The sequence below is a fragment of the Cyprinus carpio genome, chromosome B14 (assembly GCF_018340385.1).
Source record: "Cyprinus carpio isolate SPL01 chromosome B14, ASM1834038v1, whole genome shotgun sequence".
In the NCBI taxonomy this organism is placed as follows: Eukaryota; Metazoa; Chordata; class Actinopteri; order Cypriniformes; family Cyprinidae; genus Cyprinus; species Cyprinus carpio.
In genome coordinates, this window is record NC_056610.1 from 11,811,563 (window position 1) to 11,833,469 (window position 21,907).

The following is a 21,907-nucleotide window of genomic DNA, read 5'->3' on the forward strand; positions in this document are numbered from 1 at the left end:
CAAAATGTAAAATCCAGTCACAGAAGTAAAAAAAAGAAATGGTTGCTTTTATTAAACTTCAACTGTACATGAAGCAAAAAACAAGATCTTTTTTTAAGAAACATCTGGACAATTAAATTAAACCGTAAGACCAGCTGACATGGCCAACTGCCAATGCTCATACGGTCAGTTGTAACACACTGTAAACAAACTAATGAATACATATCCATATATATTCATCATCTAGAAAATTTTTACATGTTAACCCAACAGTTGGTTAAAATTACATATACACAGAGAGGCTTTCATAATTCTTGAATATCCCTGTAGGTGACTAAAGTCACCAAAAATGGTCACAAAACTGGGAGGTTCTCCCAATTTCAGCAAATCACAGTTTGGAGCAAAAGATGGGACATGTGAAACGGAATTGATGTTCGCAATTTGAGATTGCAGAGGCTAGAGCTGGAAAAAAAGGTCAGCAGGCACCAGGTGGTCATACCTCCAATGATGTTCAGGACAATTACCTAAACACATGACGAACTCTCTACAATCACCATTGAGCATCTAATGTGGCTTTAACCCTTGAATGGACGGATAAAGAGTTTGTGTAAGAACATGTAAACACTGGCTTCTTGTTGAAATGACGTAGAAATGCATCATAAAAAAAAACCCTTCCAGTTGGTCCAAATACTTCTTCCGTGTCTTATGCTTAGCTGAATTAATTGGTCACTAACCCATTATGCTCTCTGTGGCATGAACCATTCACTTTGAAAGGTTTGTCAAGTAAAATGTTTGAGCTGGAGTGATTTACCATTTCTGCACATCTATAATGTGAACGGTGTTAGTGTGGGCTCAAGGAGTGGAAAAAATATCTGGGAGGTGTGTTATCATTTAGTGGAGCGTCGAGCAGGTTCAAAGGCAGTGGGAGGTGGAGGTGGTCCCCTGCGGTCCAGCTCCTCAACATATGCCATGAGGAGTTTGTGCCTCTCTTCTGACACACAGTCCAGAACCAGGTACCTTTTATCCTTTTGCAAGATCGTCTCTATGTCCGACAAGTGCTGCTCTGATTCCTGCATCAACTTACGTGATCTGGAGACACAAAAAAGGACATGCAAGGAGTCAGAAAAACTATATATTAACAGGACAGCAGTTACAGTTTTTACTATTGCTGTTTTCTCTTACTAAATAATTGTTTTTCTATATGGTAGAATTAGAATCTAGAATTGTATGATCACAGATTTGAAGCTTCTCACTTGTAGGTGATGAACTTGGTCTCTTTCAGAAGAGTTCGGAAGTCTGCTTTGGCTAAAATGTACTTGTCTTTGATGTAATCACCAAACTCCCTCTGTCTTTTCTACGGTGAAAATGTAAACAGCAGGAACAAAGACTTACTCTATAGCTTTAACAAAGACATAGCTTTTTGACTAGAGGAGTACAACACATTCTTGTTTTTGAAAAAAAAAGACAGGCCTTACTCTGTCACTGCTGGAAAACTTGATGCATCTTGGATCTTCTTTAATGAGCTTCTTCACTTCCTTCCAAGATGTCATCAGATTGATCTGATGTAGAGGACAGAGATTTGAGATTGACAACAGATTAACTGACAACAAACAGAGTTAGACATATGAGCCAGGTAATGGCATCAGGGCACTATGTACCGAGGTCGTCTCATCCAGAAGTTGGCGAAATTGCTCCTTTTTCTTCTTTGCGAGGGCCTCGATGTGCTCGTTAAAGAGCCTCTCTTTCTCATCTCTCTCCAGCAGTGAGGATGACTCCCAGCGGTGATCCTTCCTCAGGGTCCGACGTGTCTCTGACCAGTTTGCATCAGATGACTTTACCTGTCACATGCAGAAAACAATTTTTAATGATAATTTTACATTGTTAGATTTAAGATTAAGGTTCCAGACTGAGATATTCAATCTGGCTTGATATAAAATCATACTGAAACACTGTCTATTACCATATCAGACATGAGCGCTTTAAAATTCTGGACCGCCTCCTCCCTCTTGTGCTGTTCTCTCTCACGGTCAATCTCTTTGCTCTGCTCCGAGCGAAATCTCTGCACCATGCGCTCTCTTTCCCTTAGACTGGCCTCTATGCGGGCCTGTTTCTCTAGCTCCTTCTCTTTCTCAGAGTTTGAATTCTGGAGGAGCATTAAGATCATATAAAAGAAAAAGCCAAGTTGTCAATACAACTTTTTTTTTTTACATTTATCTTTTATGCAGTATGTAAAAGTATTTATTATTTCTAAAGCCCTATAATTTCATGCATATTTAAAATGGTATTTCTCATTTGTTGGGTCGGCACCATGTAAAGTGTAAAGTGAAGCAGCTTCACTAACCTTGGCAAGACGCTCCACATAGTTCTTAAATAGTTCTTCTCGAGCTGCAGAAGTTTCCACAGCCTTGTAGCGAGGGTCAGTCTCCATCTTTTCCTTCACTTTGCTCCAGCGCTGCTGACCATCAACATGATAATCTGACAGGAGCTCAAAAAAGTCTTGCTTGACCTTAAAAAAAAAAAAATAGCAACATAAATCTATAGGGTATTGGGGCTTAAGGTCCTTGCACACCGAGTCTGTAATTTTTGTATGCGTTTTTCGTCATCCTTTCCTAACAAGACGCTTGCTATAGATGCGAAAACACAGAAAATCTAACCTGATCCAATTTTTTTTTATGACGGACGAAAGTTTTAGAGGCAAGTGTGTAAATGCTATTGACAACGTGAGGCCAAATTTTTTATTGTGCAAGAATTTCAGATGAATTTTGGAATCCGTGTGCAAAGACCTTTAAAGGGATAGTTCACCCAAAAATAAAAATTCTGTCATTAATTACTCAACCTCATGTTGTTCCAAATCCGTAAGACCTTTGTTCATCTTCTGAACACAAAATGATTTTGATGAAACCCGAGAGCTTTCTGTCCCTGCATAGACAGCAATGCAACTGACACGTTCAAGACCCAGAAAGGTAGTAATGACATCATTTAAATAGTGCATGTGACATCAGGGGTTCAACCGTAATGTAATGAAGCTACAAGAATACATTTTGTTCCCAAAGAAAACAAAAATAACGACTTTATTCAACAATTTCTTCTCTTCTACTACCTTTCTGGGCCTTGAACGTCTCAGTTTCTTTGCAGTCTATGCATGGTCAGAAAGCTCTTGGATTTCATCAAAATATCTTAATTTGTGTTTAGGGCTGCACGATATTGGGAAAAAATACATCGCAATATTAATTTTCTACGATATATATTGCGATATTAAATCTAATCTAATTTTTTCTTACATTCTCATTTTAAATGATTTAAACATCAGAGTATTATTTAAATTTGAGTAAATTATTTGTTTGTAACTTTAGGATATGGTTTGAATTGTTAACATATTAACTTACCACGAGCAATACTTTGTTACTATATTTATTAATCTTTGTTTATCTTAGTTTATAAAAAACAGCAGCTGTTCATTGTTTGGTAATGTTACTTCCACAGTGCATTAACTATGTTAACAAATACTGTACAACTTTTGATTTCAACAATGAAGGCTATAGCCTAAATGTTGAAATTAACAATGTTGTAGAAGTGCAGTTTCTTAGTAAATGTTAAATAATGTTGTTAAGTCTAAAAAATAGAAACATTATTGTAAAGTGTTACGGATTTTTTTATTACACCAAAGACGTCTCGTGAGATGTTCACAGGTCAAAAACCATTCATTAATTGAATCGTGGAATAATTAGTTAGCGAATCAGAGATGACAGCAAAGGTAATTATCCTTAGCAGGGATATGCACAAGAACAACATTTCATCACTGGATAGGGCAAGTAATTTTTTTTGACAGAATTGATTTTTGGGCACGAAGGAGAGAGATCAAGACCTTGTTGTTGGTTAATGGTTTCTTATATTTCAAACTGAGGACTTAATAAAGTAAATGATAAACTTTCACTAGGGTTGCAGCTGTGCAATTTCCGCGAATCACATTCGTCAAACCCAGCTGCCCCGTAAAAAACGGAGAACCAATGAACATCCTATCACCATTATCGGATTCGTCCATTGTTATTGCTTCACCAAATCGTGCATATTTCTTTAATAAAAAGCTCTTGGATTTCTTCAAAATATCTTAATCCGAAGATGAACAAAGGCCTTACAGGTCTGGAAAAACTGCAAGACAAAAATGTTTTCTTCAAAATGACTCCCAAGCCCATGTCTGCAGACAAAAAAAAATTACTGCAAACCCATAAATGCATAAAAAAAATTACATTTTTGAAGTAAAAAAAAGATCAGAGACATGACTACATTACACTAAAGTTCAGATAATAAACTATATAGATCTAGGCAATTAGACAAAAAGACTGTGGTTCAAATAAACTATATAGATCTAGGCAATTAGACAAAAAGACTGTGGTTCAAATCCCACATGAGATCATGACAACTCATTGCCCACCACTACTACACCTTTGAGCAAGGCAAGTTAAATTAGTTACTTATATTGTTGGATTCTGTGACAATGTTTCTTCACTTCTGAACTACACATTTGCAATTGTGTTTCCAAATCCAATGAGTCACTACTTAAAAATTTGACTAAGACACCTGATCGTTGTTAATATGTTTTGATTATCCCAGAATTAGACGGGCATCCTCTGGTGAACCCCACCTGGTGAACACTCCCTCCTAACCTATGGCCCCCCCACACAGGTGACATTTCACTGGCATTAATGTTTGATTGCTGACCTTTAGCTGCCAAAGGCAATCAGCCCAGACACTCTGCACTTAACCCTAGCCACAAAGACAGCAAGTGTGTGGACCAAACGCCAGAGCAGATTACAGCTCATGAACAACTAACAGACAGGCACAGTCTCTTGGTCTCAGTCTGCGAGTGTATTCGTCTGTGGACATGCAGTGTATTTCATGACAATGAATGCGAAGTATTTTCAAAAGTTACCAAGAGATATCCAATGTATAATAATGTCTGGGTAGGGGGTCCTGGTTCTTCTGTGTGCACCCATTGAGCACTTACTTCTATTGTATTAAATGTCAGTTAAATAACAAGTACCACTTCTGAAAGTTTAATAGGATTGACATCTCAGCTTGTGGTAATAGTTCTATATAAACTTCATCTCCTCACCTTTTCTCCACGATTCTTCGAGTTCTCTTTCTCCTTCTTTTTGAAGGCCGTCATGTATTCATTAAAAATGGCTTCTCTGTCTTTCATCTTTTCAACAGCCTTAAAGCGTGAATCCTTGGCGTGTTTGGCAGCAAACTCACTGAATGTTGTTCTGTGGAGACGGCAAAGTCCCTATTGTTAGATTACGCATTTAGCATATTTACGTTCATAGCAAAGCAAAAGAAGGATGGGTTCCTCTCAAGGCTTTTTTTCTCTCCACTACCTAAACATCTTATAGGTTTTTTTTCCTTGCCACAGTCACCTTTCCTCACCAAGGGCTTCAGGATATGTTGCTTTGCCCAAGTTGCTCTGAAATATCATAGCTTGTAAAAAGAACTACAGTAATAAAAATAACTTGATTTGAATGTTGTGGTAACAGACCATACCAGGTTACCACTGAATTAGGGATGTCAATCATTAAAATATTTTTAATACAATTAATTACACTACTGTTCAAAATTTTGAGGTCAGCAAGATTTCTTTTAAAGAAATTAATACTTTTTTTTTTCAGCAATGGCACATTGAATTGATCTATAGTGACATTTGTAGATTTCTATATCAATAAAAAAACTGTTCTTTTGAACTTTCTATTCACCAAAGAATCCTGAAAAAAAATCTATCACTGATTCTACTAAAATATTTATTTTCTGAAATATTTTACAGTTATTTTGATTAATTAGTCAAAACATTAACTAAACAAAAAGAAACTTAGAGGCTGTTCACAAAGGATGTGTTACTGTTATTTTTTAATTATTTGTCTATGTCAGCATGCAGATGGACAACCATTGAACTGCAAACTTTTCAAAGCCCAACATTTTAAAACGGTATATTATTTCATAACCTACTTGGCTTATTTCTGATAAACACCTTTAAGCATGTGAACACCATTCTTAACACTAACAGCATTGATGAATTAGGTTTATCCAGATGGTCCTTAGTGAAAGGTTTAAGCGTTTACCTGACACCCAGTTTAGCTTCCTCCATCATTTTCCTGAAGTCATCTTTGACCTGCATGATTTTATTCTTTTTCTCCTTCCTCTCCTCCTCAGCACGTGTCTTCACATACTGATCGAACACCTGCAGAGTGCACAGTGGCGTGAGACGAGTGGGCACATGTACACTATATTTGGAGACTGATTTCAATCTGTTTTTATTTTGTGAACATGGTAGAGGCATGATACAGTGTGTGTGTGTGTGTGTGTGTACCTGTTTTCTCTCTTTGGGATTGAGCAGCAGATAACGTGGATCAAATACAATCTTATGAAGCTCCTTCTCCCAGGTAGAGAATGCAGAGACCTGTTAAAAAAATAAGATATTTAGAGATGGAGAAAAAGAGACATAGAGCCATTTCAACCCCCCTTCCTCTTAATTAGGGCCATTATAACTAGAAGAGAGTGTTTAGTAGGTGAGCCCCTCTGAGCGTGTCCCCCTCCTGTGGCGCTGGAGTCAGGGTGTGCGAGCCCACTGCTTTTCATCCTCCATCCCACCATCCCTAATGAATGACACACATCGACAGGTGGTCCTCAGCTTCTATCTCTCAGCCTCCAACCCTTACTTTTCCCACCATGCTAATTGGCGTGATGAGAGAGGTGTAATTAGATGGGGGTGAACGGGCAGCTCGTCTACTCGAGTGATGACTGTATATGCTGCTGTATGGCACCTCTCAGACACGTGGGGGTCCGAGGATGAGGAGAGGAGGAAGGGGTCTTGCCTTGATGATGAGACCCTTTGACTGCAAATGTGCCTTTCATCTTTGGCATTGGACGACGTGGCAAAGGGCAGATAGCTCTCTAGTACAGACTTGAAGGGATCTCCATCACATAAGCGACATATGCGTTTATCCATATTTCATAGTAGAAACATCAAATCTGTTGCCAAGAGGGGGAGATGCGAGACTCCACTGATCAGTGGTTCTTTGATCACCTGAAAATGTCAGGCGAGTATTTTAATGAGAACCGTAGCTTAAACAAATGATGGGTTTAACCTTTAAGACCAGAAAATAAATATATAAACTGCACTGCAGGATCACGCCCAGCCAAATCGCTCTGCCATTTTGTTATGAAATAAGCAGTTTTATTTTGTGTTGACTTTTTAATTACATAAGTACATTACATAAGTACATTAGTATACACTGGATTTAAAACTAGGCCCAACTAACTAGCATACCTGAGGAATAAATATAGCGCTGCCTTGTCATCATCATTCAGACCAGATTACTTAATCTCTCATAGGATTCACAGAGTACTAATGAAATCCACAAAAAATAGACATGCATTCTCTCTCAAAAGTTTGGGGTCAGTAAGATCTTTTTTTGACTTTGAACAAAGTCTCTTAAGCTCACCAAAACAGCAATTATTGGATCAAAAATACAGACAAAAACAGTTAGGAAATTACCAATTAGGAAAACTGTTTTCTGTTTGAATTTTTTTTTATATATATATATATTTTATTCTTGTGATGGCAAATCTGAAATTTCAGCAGCCATTACTCCAGTTTTTAGTGTCACATCACTCTTCAGAAACCCTTCATCTGATATGGAACTGAATTATTATTTAAGGATTATTTATTATTAAAGGAGTCATGACATGAACTGAGAAATCTAAATTCCCTTGATCTTTTGACATAAATGAGGTCATTGTACTATAAAAACATCCTGTAAGTTTAAGAACTCAAAACTTTCTCATTATTCTAAAAATAGCTTACATTGAAGCTAGTCTGCCAAAACGACAGCTTGTGGAATGTACTACTCTATGATGTAATAGCGTGGCTAAACAACGCAGATCTAAACAGAATAAAGATGCTCCAAAGACAACAAGATGCTGTGCAGTGCTAAGCTGTGGGAAAACGCAGTCTTTGCATTGCCTTCCTTCTGATCCCAATATAAGGTAAGAGTAGATGAAATTTATTTTTAAATAAGTACCAGACCAGATCAGTAAGAACTTGGTCCTTTGTTCACTTCATTTTACCGCAGATTTGTTTACAAACAAAACACAATTCAAAGCAAGATTTTAAAAAGAACAGCATTTATTTAAAATAGAAATATTCTGTAACATTATAAATGTCTTTACTGTCACTTTTCATCAATTTAATGCATCCTTGCTGAATAGGTGCTCATTTAAAAAAAATATATATATCTTACAGACTACAGACTTTTGCAAGGTAGTTTGTGCGCGTATGCATCTATTTACTTATAAAATAAAATGTATGTGTCTTACCCCTCGCTCAAGCAGCATGTCTTTAAACTGATTCATCCGAGCTTCCTGAGGAACCACGGCTCTCTCACGTGCTGCCTTCAGCTCTGCCTCCATAGCTGCCTCTTTCTCTGTGTCAGCCTCCTTCTCCTCTATCCTAATGCACAAAACAACAAATCAGTCAAAAGATATGCGACTAAGCCTAAACCAGCTTATTCACATCAAGTCTGAACTTTTGGCATGAACTCGCACAAGATAACAAAACAAATGTTTTAGACTTATTTCACAGCCCATAATATAATAGGGTTAGGAGTCAAACTCTTTATCCATTAGGCGACGCCTTCCCCACAAGACTGTGGGGAATAAATATTATTTAGACCAGACACATTTTTAATTGTTCAGATGCTGTTTACTTTATTTTAATATCCAAACAATTAATTCTGGCAGTCAACTTTTTTTTAGAGAATGAAGAAATTCTGGCATCTGACTAAGCATGAACAGTTAAAAAAATTCTCATTTTATACTTTCATTTCATTTGCATTTGACTTTGCGTGAACTGCCTTTAAGTGCTAGGAGACATGAAGAATTTTATGCAACTTCCTCTGAAAAGTCAAAACTGACTTTTTACACGGTTTTGTAAAAATTCTCACTTTCGTCTCTTGGCCTTGCTGGGTTCATCTTCAGGTGTGTCTTCTGCTACAGCAAACTCCTGCTCCTCTTTTGCTAGCACTGTGTCCCAGGAAACACAAACATGCAACAGAAGGTTTGGACAGTTATTAACAAGCTGTTGAAGGTCTGACATGGATAGAAAACACTTCATGCTCACAGCTGACATGCAGACAGGAGTTTTGCCCACTTTTGTTTTCGGAGGTGTAGCATAGACACAAATTTAGAAAAATATATGCAGAACAACTATGAAAGGCATGAAAATGGATGTGCTATAAAAGGTGGGCAGACTTACAATATACAGTACACATGGCAGGATGACAAAGTACACTACCAGTCAAAAGTTTTTGAACAGTAAGATTTGTAAGAAAATGTTTTTTGAAGAAGTCTCTTCTGCTCACCAAGACATCTTGAGGCAATCTGATCCAAAGTACAGAAAAAACAGTACATTTTTAAAATAAAAATCATTTTCATTAAAATAACTTTTTTATTTGAATATATTTTAAAATGTAATTTATTCCTGTGATTCAAAGCTTTTTAGCATCATTACTCTAGTCACATGATCCTTCAGAAATCATTTTAATATTCTGATTTACTGCTCAAAAACATTTTTATTGTGTTGAAAACAGCTGAGTAGAATTTTTCAGGTTTCTTTGATGAATAGAAAGTTCAGAAGAACAGCATTTGTCTGAAAAAGAAATCTTTTGTAACATTCTAAATGTCTTTTTCCTCACTTTTGATCAATTTAAAGCATCCATGCTAAATTAAAGTATTAATTTTTTATAATTTCTTTCCCCCCCAAAAAATGGTATAGTGTATAATGTTACAAATGCTTTTCATTTCAGATAAATGCTGATCTTTGGATCTTTCTATTCATCAAAGAATCATGAAAAAAAAAGTACTTTTAAATATTGAGAATAATAATAAAAAATGTTTTAGCAAATCAGCATATTACAATGACTTCTGAAGAATCATGTGACAATGAAGACTGGAGCAATCATGATGAAAATTTAGCTTTGATTACAGGAAAAAATTACATTTTAAAATATATTCAAATAGAAAGCAGTTATTTTTAATAGTGAAAATATTTCACAATATTACTGCTTTTGCTGTATTTTGGATCAAATAAAAATCTTACTGTTCAAAAATTTGGACTGGAAGTGTAAGTGCTTAAAATTCAAGTGCAAGTTAATTTCTATGCTGGCACTTAAAAAAATATTTGACGCTTCTTTATTTCTTTATTTTTGTTTGGAGCTCTACTTACTGGCTGTTTCATCAATTACTTGATTATGGAAAATTAGTACATTGCACATGGTTTGGATACAGCATTATTTTGATATTTTGTAAATATGTGTTGAAGAACGCATAAATAATCTGTAATTTCTACGAAAAAGTGAAAATACTTCATACAAGAGATATTTAACATTAAATGCAGCAGATGCATTTTTATGGAGATGACCTTTACCCAGTTTGTTGCCGTTGTCCAGGCCTCTTTTGTGGGGAGGTTCCTGGAGCGCTTTATCAACATCAACCCGTCCCACCAGCTCCTCCGGCCGCTCCCACATGGACAGACGCGTGGTTGGGTTGTAAAAGAACACTCGCTCGTCACCCGTCCACACCACACACCTGAAACACATATGCGTAAGCATTGGGCACAGGTAAATCCAATACACAGAGCCAACATCCAAAAGCTCTAAATAATTTTTTCACTTAATTTATAAATCAAAGCTTGTCTATAAATGTAGTTGATCTGATTTGTGCAAATCAAATAAACCTGTGTAAACAGCAGCTGCCTACCATGGTGTGCCAGGAATAGGTGTGGTTGCAACAGGCTTTGCCTTTTTCGCTGCCTTCTGTTCCTCTGTCATCTCCTCCTCTTTCAGCTCCTAGGAATAACACAGATGATGTCAGAAACGGTTGTTTACGCACAACAATTTAGAAAACTAGATACACCACCAACCTCTTTCTTCTCTTTTGGTGGATCGATTTTTGGGCTTCCATCTTCCATTTCCATGATTTCAGCATCAATCATGTCAAGAGCTGCATCCTTGATCTTCTCATTCTCTTTTTCTGTTATAGAGACATGGAGAAGATCAACTGTCAAATCAGGAAATACTGAAGACAGTTGAAAAAATAAATATATAATACTGACTGGAAATTATGTGTTATAAGCATCTTTGCACATTTCAGCACTCATCTTAAAGCGTCACATTAAAAAACAATTTAACAGAATTAGCACAACACCAGTATTTAAAAAGAAAATGTCATTGGTAATTAATATTTAACTTATTTTATTTTTTTTACAAGTCATGCCATGGGTAATTGCCCTAGTGGACGTCTTTGTCCCAGTTTCTAACCTGTCTCTTTGAGTTCTTCTGGTTTGTCCCAGGTGGTCTCCTGTGTGTGTTTATTGTAGTAGTAGGACTTTCCCTCTGGGGTTTTAAACTCAGTCCAGTCAGATGTACTCAGAGCACCGGGCAGTCCTGAGGGCCCAGCCATTGCCATCTGATGAGGCATCATGGGTACTAAAGGTGGGGCCATGCCAGGGAGCATACCGATACAACATACACAAAATCAGAATCGGTTCAAGACAGGTAGCTCTTCTCTTCCATAATAATACAATGATTTTGCATAGTTATATTAGTTACACATAGTTATACAACATAATATGACAAAAAAATAAATAAATAGAATTTCTACTAGTAAAAAAAAAAAAAAACTTCAATTAAACATGGGGCTAATGCATGCAAAGACAATACCACCACAATATCACATTAAAAACATTAAAGAAAAAAGGGACACAAGGTAGGAACACAGTTACGCCACTCACAACACTGTGCTATTTGAATTTCTATTGCAGTTTATCATCTACTGCCTACAACTCAACTGTAAGTTTTCAGAGGGGAAAAAAAAAAACATCTAAATGTCAAAAACAATAAAAAAAAAAAGCGAAGTGAGTCAGCCTATGTCTCATTTGTAAGAAACAGAGGGGCCTCTAATTGGAAATGATTACATTGAAAAAAAAGCATAAAGATGCACAACAGTTACTAACATGCCATAAGGGGGAAGGGAATTACCGTTTTTGGGAGGAGAGATAGTCTTTACATAGGGACAGCTGACTATCTGCATCATTGCTACACCTGAAAGAGCGTATACGCAAGCAAAGAGTGTTGGAAAAGACACAAACATATGTCAACTACTGCTTCCAGGTGTAAGGAGAGCAAATACTAGATAATTTATGATGAAAACACTACAATATCTCCTACAGTGCTAGCTGATCTATATTCAACTGAAATTAGGCGATAATATCAGCCTATGTTGCTTGACAACAAGTACACATGAAAATGGCGGATTACTGCCATCTATAGAAGACTGAATGTCACTTCTGCAACACCACGACATTAATGCAGTAGTTAAGACTGCATTTATCATCTAAAGGGGTCATATGATGTTGCTAAAAAGAACATTATTTTGTGTATTTGGTGTAATGCAATGGGTTTATGTGGTTTAAGGTTCAAAAAACACATTATTTTGCACATACTGTACATTATTGTTGCTCCTCTATGCCCCGCCTTTCTGAAACGCATCGATTTCTACAAAGCACATTGTTCTGAAAAGCGAGGTGTGCTCTGATTGGCCAGCTATCCAGTGTGTTGCGATTTGCCGAATACCTCAAGCGTGTGACAGAAATGTTACACCCCTTAACATACTGTGATGCCGTGTCCCAGCACGACAAGACAAAAACAATAAAACCCATTATAAACGAGGCATTTATTGCATCCAGTGGGGACATAATTACTGATTATAATGATTTATACTGTGTTTTTACGCGTTGCGTTGTGTATCGCGCTGCATAAACATAAAACCATGTCTGCATTTGTGATTGGAGAAACGACAAACAACAAGCGCTACTCTACACTGCTCAAAATCAAGAAATATAATAATAATTCGCAAACACCATAAACAACTTGCGCGAATAAATCGCGCTATTTGCGTTCACACCAGACGCGACTTGCGCGAATAAATCGCGCTATTCACGCGGTAGTTGGACGCTTGAACATTTTTTGAGTTCATTCGCTTCATTCGCGCGTGAAATTCGCTTCATTCGCGCGTGAAATTAACTTAACAACAGGCTTCTGCCAGTTGAGTTCACGCAGCATTGTGATTTCAACCACCATTTTTATTCGGATAGTTTTCAAAATATTATTGTTATCGTGTCATGAAAGTTAGTTTTAAAAAGTATTTCAGGCGAGAATGTAGTTGTTTTAAACTCAAATATGCGGTTGTTATTTATAAAAACAGCGTCCATTTAAAAAATGTGTTTCGCCGATTTCGGAGACGAGCTCCATGCGATCAGCGGGAGCTCAGTGATCATGTATCCGCCTAGAGCAGTCTCAACTCGGCTAGTCCTTCTGACATTTGCCGCTGGCTCTGATGTCTCTTTACTGGTTCAAGATAAAATATAAATTCACTTTCTTCCAAGCAAGATCCTTTTTATTCCTGTTTCTGTAGAAGTATGATGAAGTATCATATAGCTCCGGGTATCCACATACAGCGATGATGACTTTGTCCTCCATTGTTGTTTCGGATTTTCCCTCTGCTCGCTACATCGTAATCATGTCACTACTAGAGCAAGCTCCTGATTGGTTAACGCAGCGCGAAATTTCACATGCGTTCCGCACGCCAAAACAGCGCGTTTCGCGCGAATCGCGAGTTTCGCGCGTTTCAAAACGCCCCGAAACGCTCAATTCGCGCCGCGTCATTCGCGCCGCCTCATTCGCGCGAAACGCGCCACAGGTTGTCTATTCGCGTCTTTGCATTGACTTAACATTGAAATCACTCGTGTAGGCTACTGGTTCAGGAAACAGTCCAAATCCTCCATCAGACACAGAAGAGCCAGACTGTCCTTGCAAATTTGGGATTGCCCCACTTTATAGAAACAGACACCGGCATTGTAGGCTACTGGTTCAGGAAACAGTCCTCATCCTCCATAAAATTCGCTGCACACATCTGAATATTTGGTTTGAACTTTTCCGGAACAGTGTTGTAAATACAACTTAACCACTGATTTCTAATCATGTCCTCTTTTGGAAGGCCAAACAAAGTAGTTTCACTCACGAAACACACAGTGTCTCCACAACATGGCAGCAGCGCATCAGAGAGAATAAAAGTTACACCTTCTTTCTTTGCTTGAACATTTGGGTGGCGTTATGCAAATCTTCCCACATAATGACGTAAACGTGGGGGTGTGTAAGAATGAGCTGTTTTAGTGGGTTGTGGTTGAGTCTTAACTTTTATTAAGAATATCTCTTTGGGTTTGAGACTCTTTAGTCTTTGCAAATTTACAGATCTTCTTTATGCACCAAGAGCCTGTAACACTCCAAAGAGAAAGGAAAATTTGAAATCGCATCATATGACCCCTTTAATATATTACAATAGAGCTTGCTTTGCTTTCTAAAATCATTTTTGTCATACAATTTCATTAAAGATGTTCGGCAACTTATGAGCCTACAGGTTCCAGTAAAAACTACAGACATGCACTGGATAGTGTGAAAAAGACAGAAAGACAAGGAACAGAGGAGAGAAAGGCAGTCGCATACTAGAACAAAAGAATTCTTGACAGGGTAGAGATGATTCAACAAGTTCAAAGGTCAAACCTACCGGGCAGCGGAATGGGCATGCCAGGCAGGGGCACTCTGAAGGGTGGCACCATGACAGAAGGGAATCCTGGCATTGGAGCAGCGGGCTGTGGCATAGTATGGCTAACAACCAGAAGAGGTGGTCCTCCAGTAATCACCACCACAACAACCGTAGGATTATACACATCCTACTAGGGTTGCTCATTTTGCACATTGCACTTGGGGCCGTGGTTACAACTGACGGCATCTCCCTGACATCATGGGCTACAGGTCAAACAATTGGGTACAGAATTTTTGAACAAAAACAACTTACAACAACAAAAAAAAAAAAAAAAGGGAACAAATCTTTCTCCACAACCCTAAACAAATTCTGACACCCAGACAAAGCAAACAAACAAATGGGTAACAAAAATTAAGCCCAAATCCTGATTCAAAACAATTTCTGACACCCAGAAAAAAACAAACAAACAAATAAACAGGGAACAAAACAAACTTCTGTAGAATGTTTCTCCAATATATAACAACTTTTGACAACCAGACAAAGTAAATAAAATATGGGGCACAAAACATTTTTTCCCCCGAGTGAGTTTCTGACCCAAAACAACCTCTGGCACCCAGACAAAATAAACGAACAAACAAATGGGTAACAAAAATTAATCCCAAATCCTGATCCAAAACTATTTCTGGCACTTAGAAAAATGAAACAAAATAAATAAATAAATAAATAAATAAATGGGGAACAAAAACTTCTCCAGAACGTGTTTCTAATTCTGACACCCAGAAAAAAAATAATAAAGCAAATATGGGGAACAATTTTTTTTTTTCTCAAATGAGTTTCTGACCCTAAACAACTTCTGAAACCAAGACAAAATGAACAAACTAACAAACATATGGGGAATGAAACAAGCTTCTCCAGAATGCTGTTTGTGACCCAAAAAGCTTATAAATTATTGGTTAACAAATGAAATCTCAAAAAAGCTGTTGCTTAGAGGTCTCACTGGAATGACATTTACCTGACACAGGTGTTGGGAGGAGAGGTGAGGCTGCTGTGATGCTGGGAGAGGAGGTGGAGCTCATGACCGTGGAGGGGCTCTGGGAGGTGTGTGTGGTTGTAGTGCTGTTGGCTGCAGCTGGGATGCTGACAGATGGACCAGGCCCGCTGGAACCTCCACTGGCTGCTGCCGCCGCCACCTGGTTCAGCATCATCGGACCCAGCTCAGCCTGCTGGATCACCTTCACTCCTTCAGGCTTCGTCCAGGATGACTCCCTTGTACGTGCATTGTAATAATACACTAATGATAAAGAAAAGCAAAAAGATGAGGAAAGGAGATCAAGCTGTTTGCACTGTAAAAAAAAGCAAATATTTATTTATGTTATCATCTAATTGTATCAAGCAAGAAGTGTAACAATGCAACAGCACACTGTGTGCAATACATAGTGAACTTCAAAAATACACATTACGCAAAATCCAAAGGATTACGCTTTTATTTCTTATGCAAAATAGAATTTGTAATATCTTATCAATTGACCGTTCGCAAAGACCCACCGTCCTTAGTTACTGTTGCTATCCCTGACAAGCAATGCCTCTCTCACACTACACATGATGTTCTCACGCAGTGAAAAATACTACGCAGAGCAAAGAGGAAACTGACAACATGCAGACAGACAATACAAAGCAGGTTACTTCTGGTAAGAAACAAGGTCTCAGGACTCTGAGCTTTCGAATTGTCATTTTTAAAGAAATTCAAACAATAAAGACCGTTTTGTGGTTCTTTAATACTACTGTGTTGTGACAGATCACTGTGTTGCCTCAGTTCAAATTCGTGAATCGATCTTCTTTTCATATTTATGTAAAGCATGAAATTAACATAAATAAACATCAGAAAATATTTTATTTCAACCACAGAACACACCATTTTTCAAGTTTAAGTCCACCGAGGTTAATCCACTCTCTTGTCTGATTTGTGGTTAAAGCTAGAAGGGATACAGCTGCGGCTACTGGACATGCTCATTTACATATTTTCCTTTTTTTTTTTTTTTTAAAAGCACATGGCGCCAAAAAAAAAAAAAAAGCACATGGCGCCATAGTTTCATCACTTTAGAGTATTGCAATAACCGGTCTTTTTGCAGTAAAGGAACTGCCATAGTTTACTGAGTGGGAATATGACATGAAGCGACCCGAGGTTAGCTGCACTGAAAACAGATGAGCGCACATAAACAGCATTTACAGCTCCTGATCGGGCGAAGTTCATGGGATTTTGTCCACAGAATGATAAGAGCACACATTTTAACATATCATTTTATATTTAACACTCAGTATTTTAACTTAAGCGCTGCAAGCCATGCATACAATGCCTGACATGACAGGTTTTCTGGTACTTAAATTTTTTTTTTTAAAGGAATTCCTTAGCTTATTGACATTACTGTGGCAGCCAACAACAGCACAGCTTAACCCTCGGCACATATTTATTTTTAGTTATACTGAAAAAGTTTCAATTCAATTGATCTTTTTTACCCCGTTTTAACATGGATTTCTATGGAGACCGGCTGTAGCTGTCGGGCAAGCTGGTGGATAGCAGTGACAGCACATAATATCCGCGTTCTGATTGGTCAATCCGCCTGCCAATCAAGCTCTTTGCGAACGGTCAATTGCCTGTGCAGTTACTCCAGAGTCTTTAGTATATTTATAAATACATAATTTCAGAATATATAATACACACTAGTGTCCTAAAGTTAGTTTTTCTGAAGAAAACAGTACTTTTATTCAGCAGTGATTCATTAAATTGTTTGTACGTGACAGTAAAAACATTTGTGATATTACAAATGTTTTCCAGTTTAAATAAAAGCAGTTCTTTTAAACATTGTACTCAAATAATTCATAAAAACAAGAATACAACTCTCCACATCAAGTGACGAAGGAACACAATCCAAAACACTTGGCCATAGGGAACCAACAATGTCTTTCAATCCACAAAGATTCAGAAGTCATACCTTGCCCTCAGGGCTCTTATTCTCCACCCAGATCTCTTCTGTAGAGGTTAGGGAAGGAGGAGCAGGAGAGGCTGTAGGTGGTATTCCTGGAGGGAAAATCATGCCAGGTGGAGGTTGCATGGATCCTCCAGGTGGAGGCATAAACGGGGGTCTTAAAGTGAAAAAGAAATCATAGGTGTCAATGAAACCTTCCCAATTCCCAATTCCCAACCTCTTCTTTCCATTCCAATTAAAAAAATTAAAGTTGAGAATTAACTTAATAAATGGTATCTGATGTAATATTCATACCTGTAAAGGTGGGGCACCCATGGGAGGGGGTACACTGGGGTCAAAGGGAATTCGTCCGAAGGGCGGCCGGGCAGGAGGTGGAGGACCCCTCATCATAGGAAAGGGAGGCACGGGGGTGCTCAGTAAAGGCTGCCTGCGGGTGGAGGGGTTGGCGGGTGGAGGGGCAGCGGCAGGAAACCGGAGTGCTGGCTGCTGAGCCATGCTGATGGTGCGAAAAAACAAAACTTATTAACAAACAGTATCCGTACAGCACACAACGACTTCTGCAGACAGACACTGAATAGCAAATCAACACAGCATAACTCATTCTTACGAACCATAACGCCCAAATCTTCCTGAGGTGCCATAATAGACTTTATATGACGCAATTATGTCTAAAAACACGATTTGTAGCTTGAAGTGCTCTAAAAAGTCAAGACATACTGATGTAAAAGAATTCAGCAGTATGCTGTTATGATGCTTTCATTGTCCACGACCCGACAGGCCACACGAAACTTAAAAGAGTTTCACATTAGCCAACTGCGAAACGTTATTCAGTGTACTGTTAAGGAAAAACTGAAGCTAACTATAATTGATCGTTTGTGTTAGCCGGTGAATGAAAAATAATGCCAAACCCACACCTGTTAGCTGCCAGGCCAATGCCTTCTGCCTCTGCGTGCTCCGCCATAACGGGAATAAATTAAACAAAAGTCCCCTCGGCGCATTTCCGATGGAGTCTGGTGTACGGCCGTCAAATGGATTAAAAAAAAAATAAACTTAAGATAATACCTTTATTTACCATTAGATTAGATAGACTCTCATAGTTTTGAATAATCAATATTTCTGAATTGGTCCTAAATATATTTTCCCCAAACTGTTTTCATCAGATCAGGGTAATTTGTGAAGTGACAAGGGAACTGCCTCATAAGATTTTGATTTAAAAAAAAAGTGTAAAATAGGTTATAGGACTCCCTACAAAATTATAAAACGTATCATATCCTATTTGCTTCTGTTAGTAAAATCCTGGTTGTTGCGTTAATACTTTCTTAATATCTTAAAATCTTAATATTTTTAGATAGATTTTATGGCTTTATCGTTTTGTTTTTGACAGTATTTGTTTGTTTGTTTGTTTACACTTTTTCTAATGGTTGGATCAAATAACTAATCTCTAAGTGATTTAAAATAACATACTTTTAAAAAATTTATTTCTATCAGAAAATTTTCTAAACTTTTATTTTGAAAATAAGAGTTTTTCTCGGTTCCGGAAGTACACAAACACAGGGCACTCACGTTGCTTTTTAGCAATGGACACCATACATGCTTGTTTCAAAGAGAAAATCGGTGAAGTGCTTTTACCCGGAGATGTGTTCTCTTTCAGGTTGCCTGAATCCGGAGATGGTAGTATCAAAACCGAAAAGATCATATGCGGTCCAGGGCTCCGGAGAAACGGAGAGGAAGTTCAAGTGTGTAAAAGTGGAATTTTGCGCCATAAACAGCCAAATATGTACTGGATAGACTCTCAGCAGAGACGGGTGAGGAACTGGACTCACACCAGTGCACTTATTATTTTAGCGCAGCTAATGTTTGTTCTGTTTGAAATTACATTTTGTAATTGTATTCATATATTTAATTTTAAATAAATGTTTAATGCCCATTATAATTTTTTTTTCTCAATAAAATGCTCCTAATATTCAGAACGTGTATACTTATTTTTGGTAATTTTCAAAATACAGTTTAACAATAAAAAGTTTTTCATTTTTCAAAAGCAAGCAGTCACACAGTAAAGCTAAATAGTTCTGTTAATCCTTATTTCTTCCAGTATGTACCAGCCAAAGGTGAAAGTGTGATCGGCGTTGTGACTTCAAAGTCTGGAGATATCTTCAAAGTGGACGTGGGAGGAAGTGAACAGGCATCTCTTTCATATCTAGCATTTGAGGGAGCAACCAAGAGGAACAGACCTAATGTGCAGGTACCTTGTCAAATATTTTTAAAACTCTCAGACCCCACTTGTATTGTTATTTCTTTAAGAGCCCTATTTATGTTGTATTATGAATGTACACAATGATATTGTGTGGTTTTGTTCTGCAGGTCGGAGATTTGGTGTACGGTCAGTTCACAATTGCCAACAAAGATATGGAACCTGAGTTGGTTTGTATAGACAGCTGTGGCAGGGCCAATGGGATGGGGGTGTTTGGAGCTGATGGGCTGCTCTTTAAAGTATCACTGGGACTCGTGCGCAGGTTTGTGATTTGTCCATGTAATACAGCTTAGAAATCTATATACTTCCTAGCTTAACTTTAAAAACAAGACACCCCAGGCGAATGGGGTAAAAATAAAATTAAGTGCAGTACTATATTACCGTACTATCCTAGTTGATAGTTTACGTTAAGATTGAAAATATTTTTTTGTATTACAAGTTACGGAAATGTAGTTTGAATATGCAAATGATGCATTATCTAATCAAATATACACTAATTTGCATAAATCTGAATACTGAATAAAGCCAGGTTCAAAATCTTGTTTCATTTTGTTGTCATATTAGCGTCAAATTATTTTACAGATAGGATTTTTGATATCTCTTTTTAACACTCCACAAAATACCGTCAACAGCCTGAAAAAAATGTTTTTACTGTGTTTTTAGGAAAAAAAAAAATTAAAATTAAGTTTTTGTGCTACTGAAGTGAAATTATTTTAAGAAAATGGCTATTGTAATTGAATTAAAATAAGTGTATTTTGCATGTTATGAAAAGCCAAAATCTCAAAATTGACCAGTGCATGAAATGTTTTTCAACTTCAAAAGCTAAAGTAAAGAATGTGGGGTTGTTCTTGCCATCAGACTTCTGGCTCCTCAGAGTGAAATAATAAAGGACCTGGAGAAGATTTTTCCCTTCGAGCTGGTTGTTGGAATGAATGGCAGAGTGTGGGTGAAAGCAAAGACTGTTCAGCAGACGCTGATAGTGACCAATCTTCTGGAGACATCCGAGAACATGACCTCACAACAGAGACAGACACTGTTTAAGAGAGTGGCAGAAGGCTCCCTCTAGAGGACATCTGAAATACCACTTTTCCCATAATACACCTGGTAACGGACATGCCAAAATTACACATCATCAGTTTTCAGATATTCAAAGCCTCTGAAAAGGTTCAGAAATAACAGAGCCTGCAATGAACATCACTTCCGATGTATTTCCAGTTTTGAATACAGAATAAGGAAGAGAAGTCACCATTTCTCTTTTAAGAAATCATTGTTTGCCCCTTTTTTCTAAAAATACACTTTTGTATGAGTAAAAATGAATAAAATCCTGGTGAAACAGCAAATGCAAACTGATTTTTGTTGTTGTGATGATCATCATAACTTCTATGTTCTCTGTGTTGTTTGTATCCAGAAGGGGGCACTTTTTCTCCAGTTTCTTAACCGGCTTGTGGTTTTGAAAGTTGCTGCTATACTGGTAGTTGCGGGAAATGACTTAAGATGTTTGGATAAGAGTAATGCAATGACTGTAACCAGCGTCATTTTATATCCAGCTATCCCTTTTTTACAGGCATGTGGAGCATTAATCATTGCTCTAGTCTACAGCAAGCCTAAGGTGTCACAGTGGTTCTCAACCACATTCCTGGAGGACCACCAACACTGCACATTTTGCATGTCTCCTTTGTCTGACACACCCATTACAAGTCTGTGAGTTTCTACTAATGAGAAGGTGACCTGAATCAGGTGTGTTTGATTAAGGAGACATGCAAAATGTGCAGTGTTGGTGGTCCTCCAGGAATGTGGTTGAGAATCATTGCTCTAGTCTACAGCAAGCCTAAGGTGTCAATAATAATTCAGTAATAAATGCGTGTTAGTAGTTATAAAGTTGTTTATTGCTTCAAAATTTACAACACAAATAGCCTATATTAAAGTCTACAAAGCCTTGTACCCCATCTGTTCTTTGCAACTTTTGTATAAATTAAGCCATTAAATATTACATAACGGATAAAACTGGAATTTAACACTGCCTTTCAAAAGTTTGGGGTCAGTA

At 37.7% G+C, this 21,907-nt stretch overlaps 2 protein-coding genes across 2 annotated transcripts; one reads left to right on the plus strand and one right to left on the minus strand.

Annotated features, from left to right (window-relative positions):
* Positions 1-27: 27 nt before the first annotated feature.
* tcerg1a (transcription elongation regulator 1a (CA150)) lies at positions 28-18,636 on the minus strand. The gene is given in 21 exon segments (XM_042738099.1): positions 28-1,068; positions 1,233-1,333; positions 1,455-1,538; positions 1,638-1,817; positions 1,940-2,122; positions 2,321-2,485; positions 5,093-5,243; positions 6,090-6,208; positions 6,338-6,427; positions 8,347-8,479; positions 8,973-9,051; positions 10,454-10,614; positions 10,786-10,874; positions 10,949-11,058; positions 11,346-11,545; positions 14,652-14,830; positions 14,833-14,891; positions 15,641-15,920; positions 17,619-17,771; positions 17,907-18,108; positions 18,527-18,636. Coding segments are annotated over 21 exon segments (2,967 nt in total). The 5' UTR covers positions 18,574-18,636; the 3' UTR covers positions 28-866.
* Positions 18,637-19,142: 506 nt separating this feature from the next.
* Positions 19,143-21,203, plus strand: LOC109046470 (exosome complex component RRP40-like). Its single transcript, XM_019064216.2, has 4 exons — positions 19,143-19,417; positions 19,705-19,854; positions 19,974-20,125; positions 20,722-21,203. Exons 1-4 carry the CDS (start codon positions 19,190-19,192, stop codon positions 20,927-20,929), a joined length of 738 nt encoding a protein of 245 aa, XP_018919761.1. The 5' UTR covers positions 19,143-19,189; the 3' UTR covers positions 20,930-21,203.
* Positions 21,204-21,907: the final 704 nt, after the last annotated feature.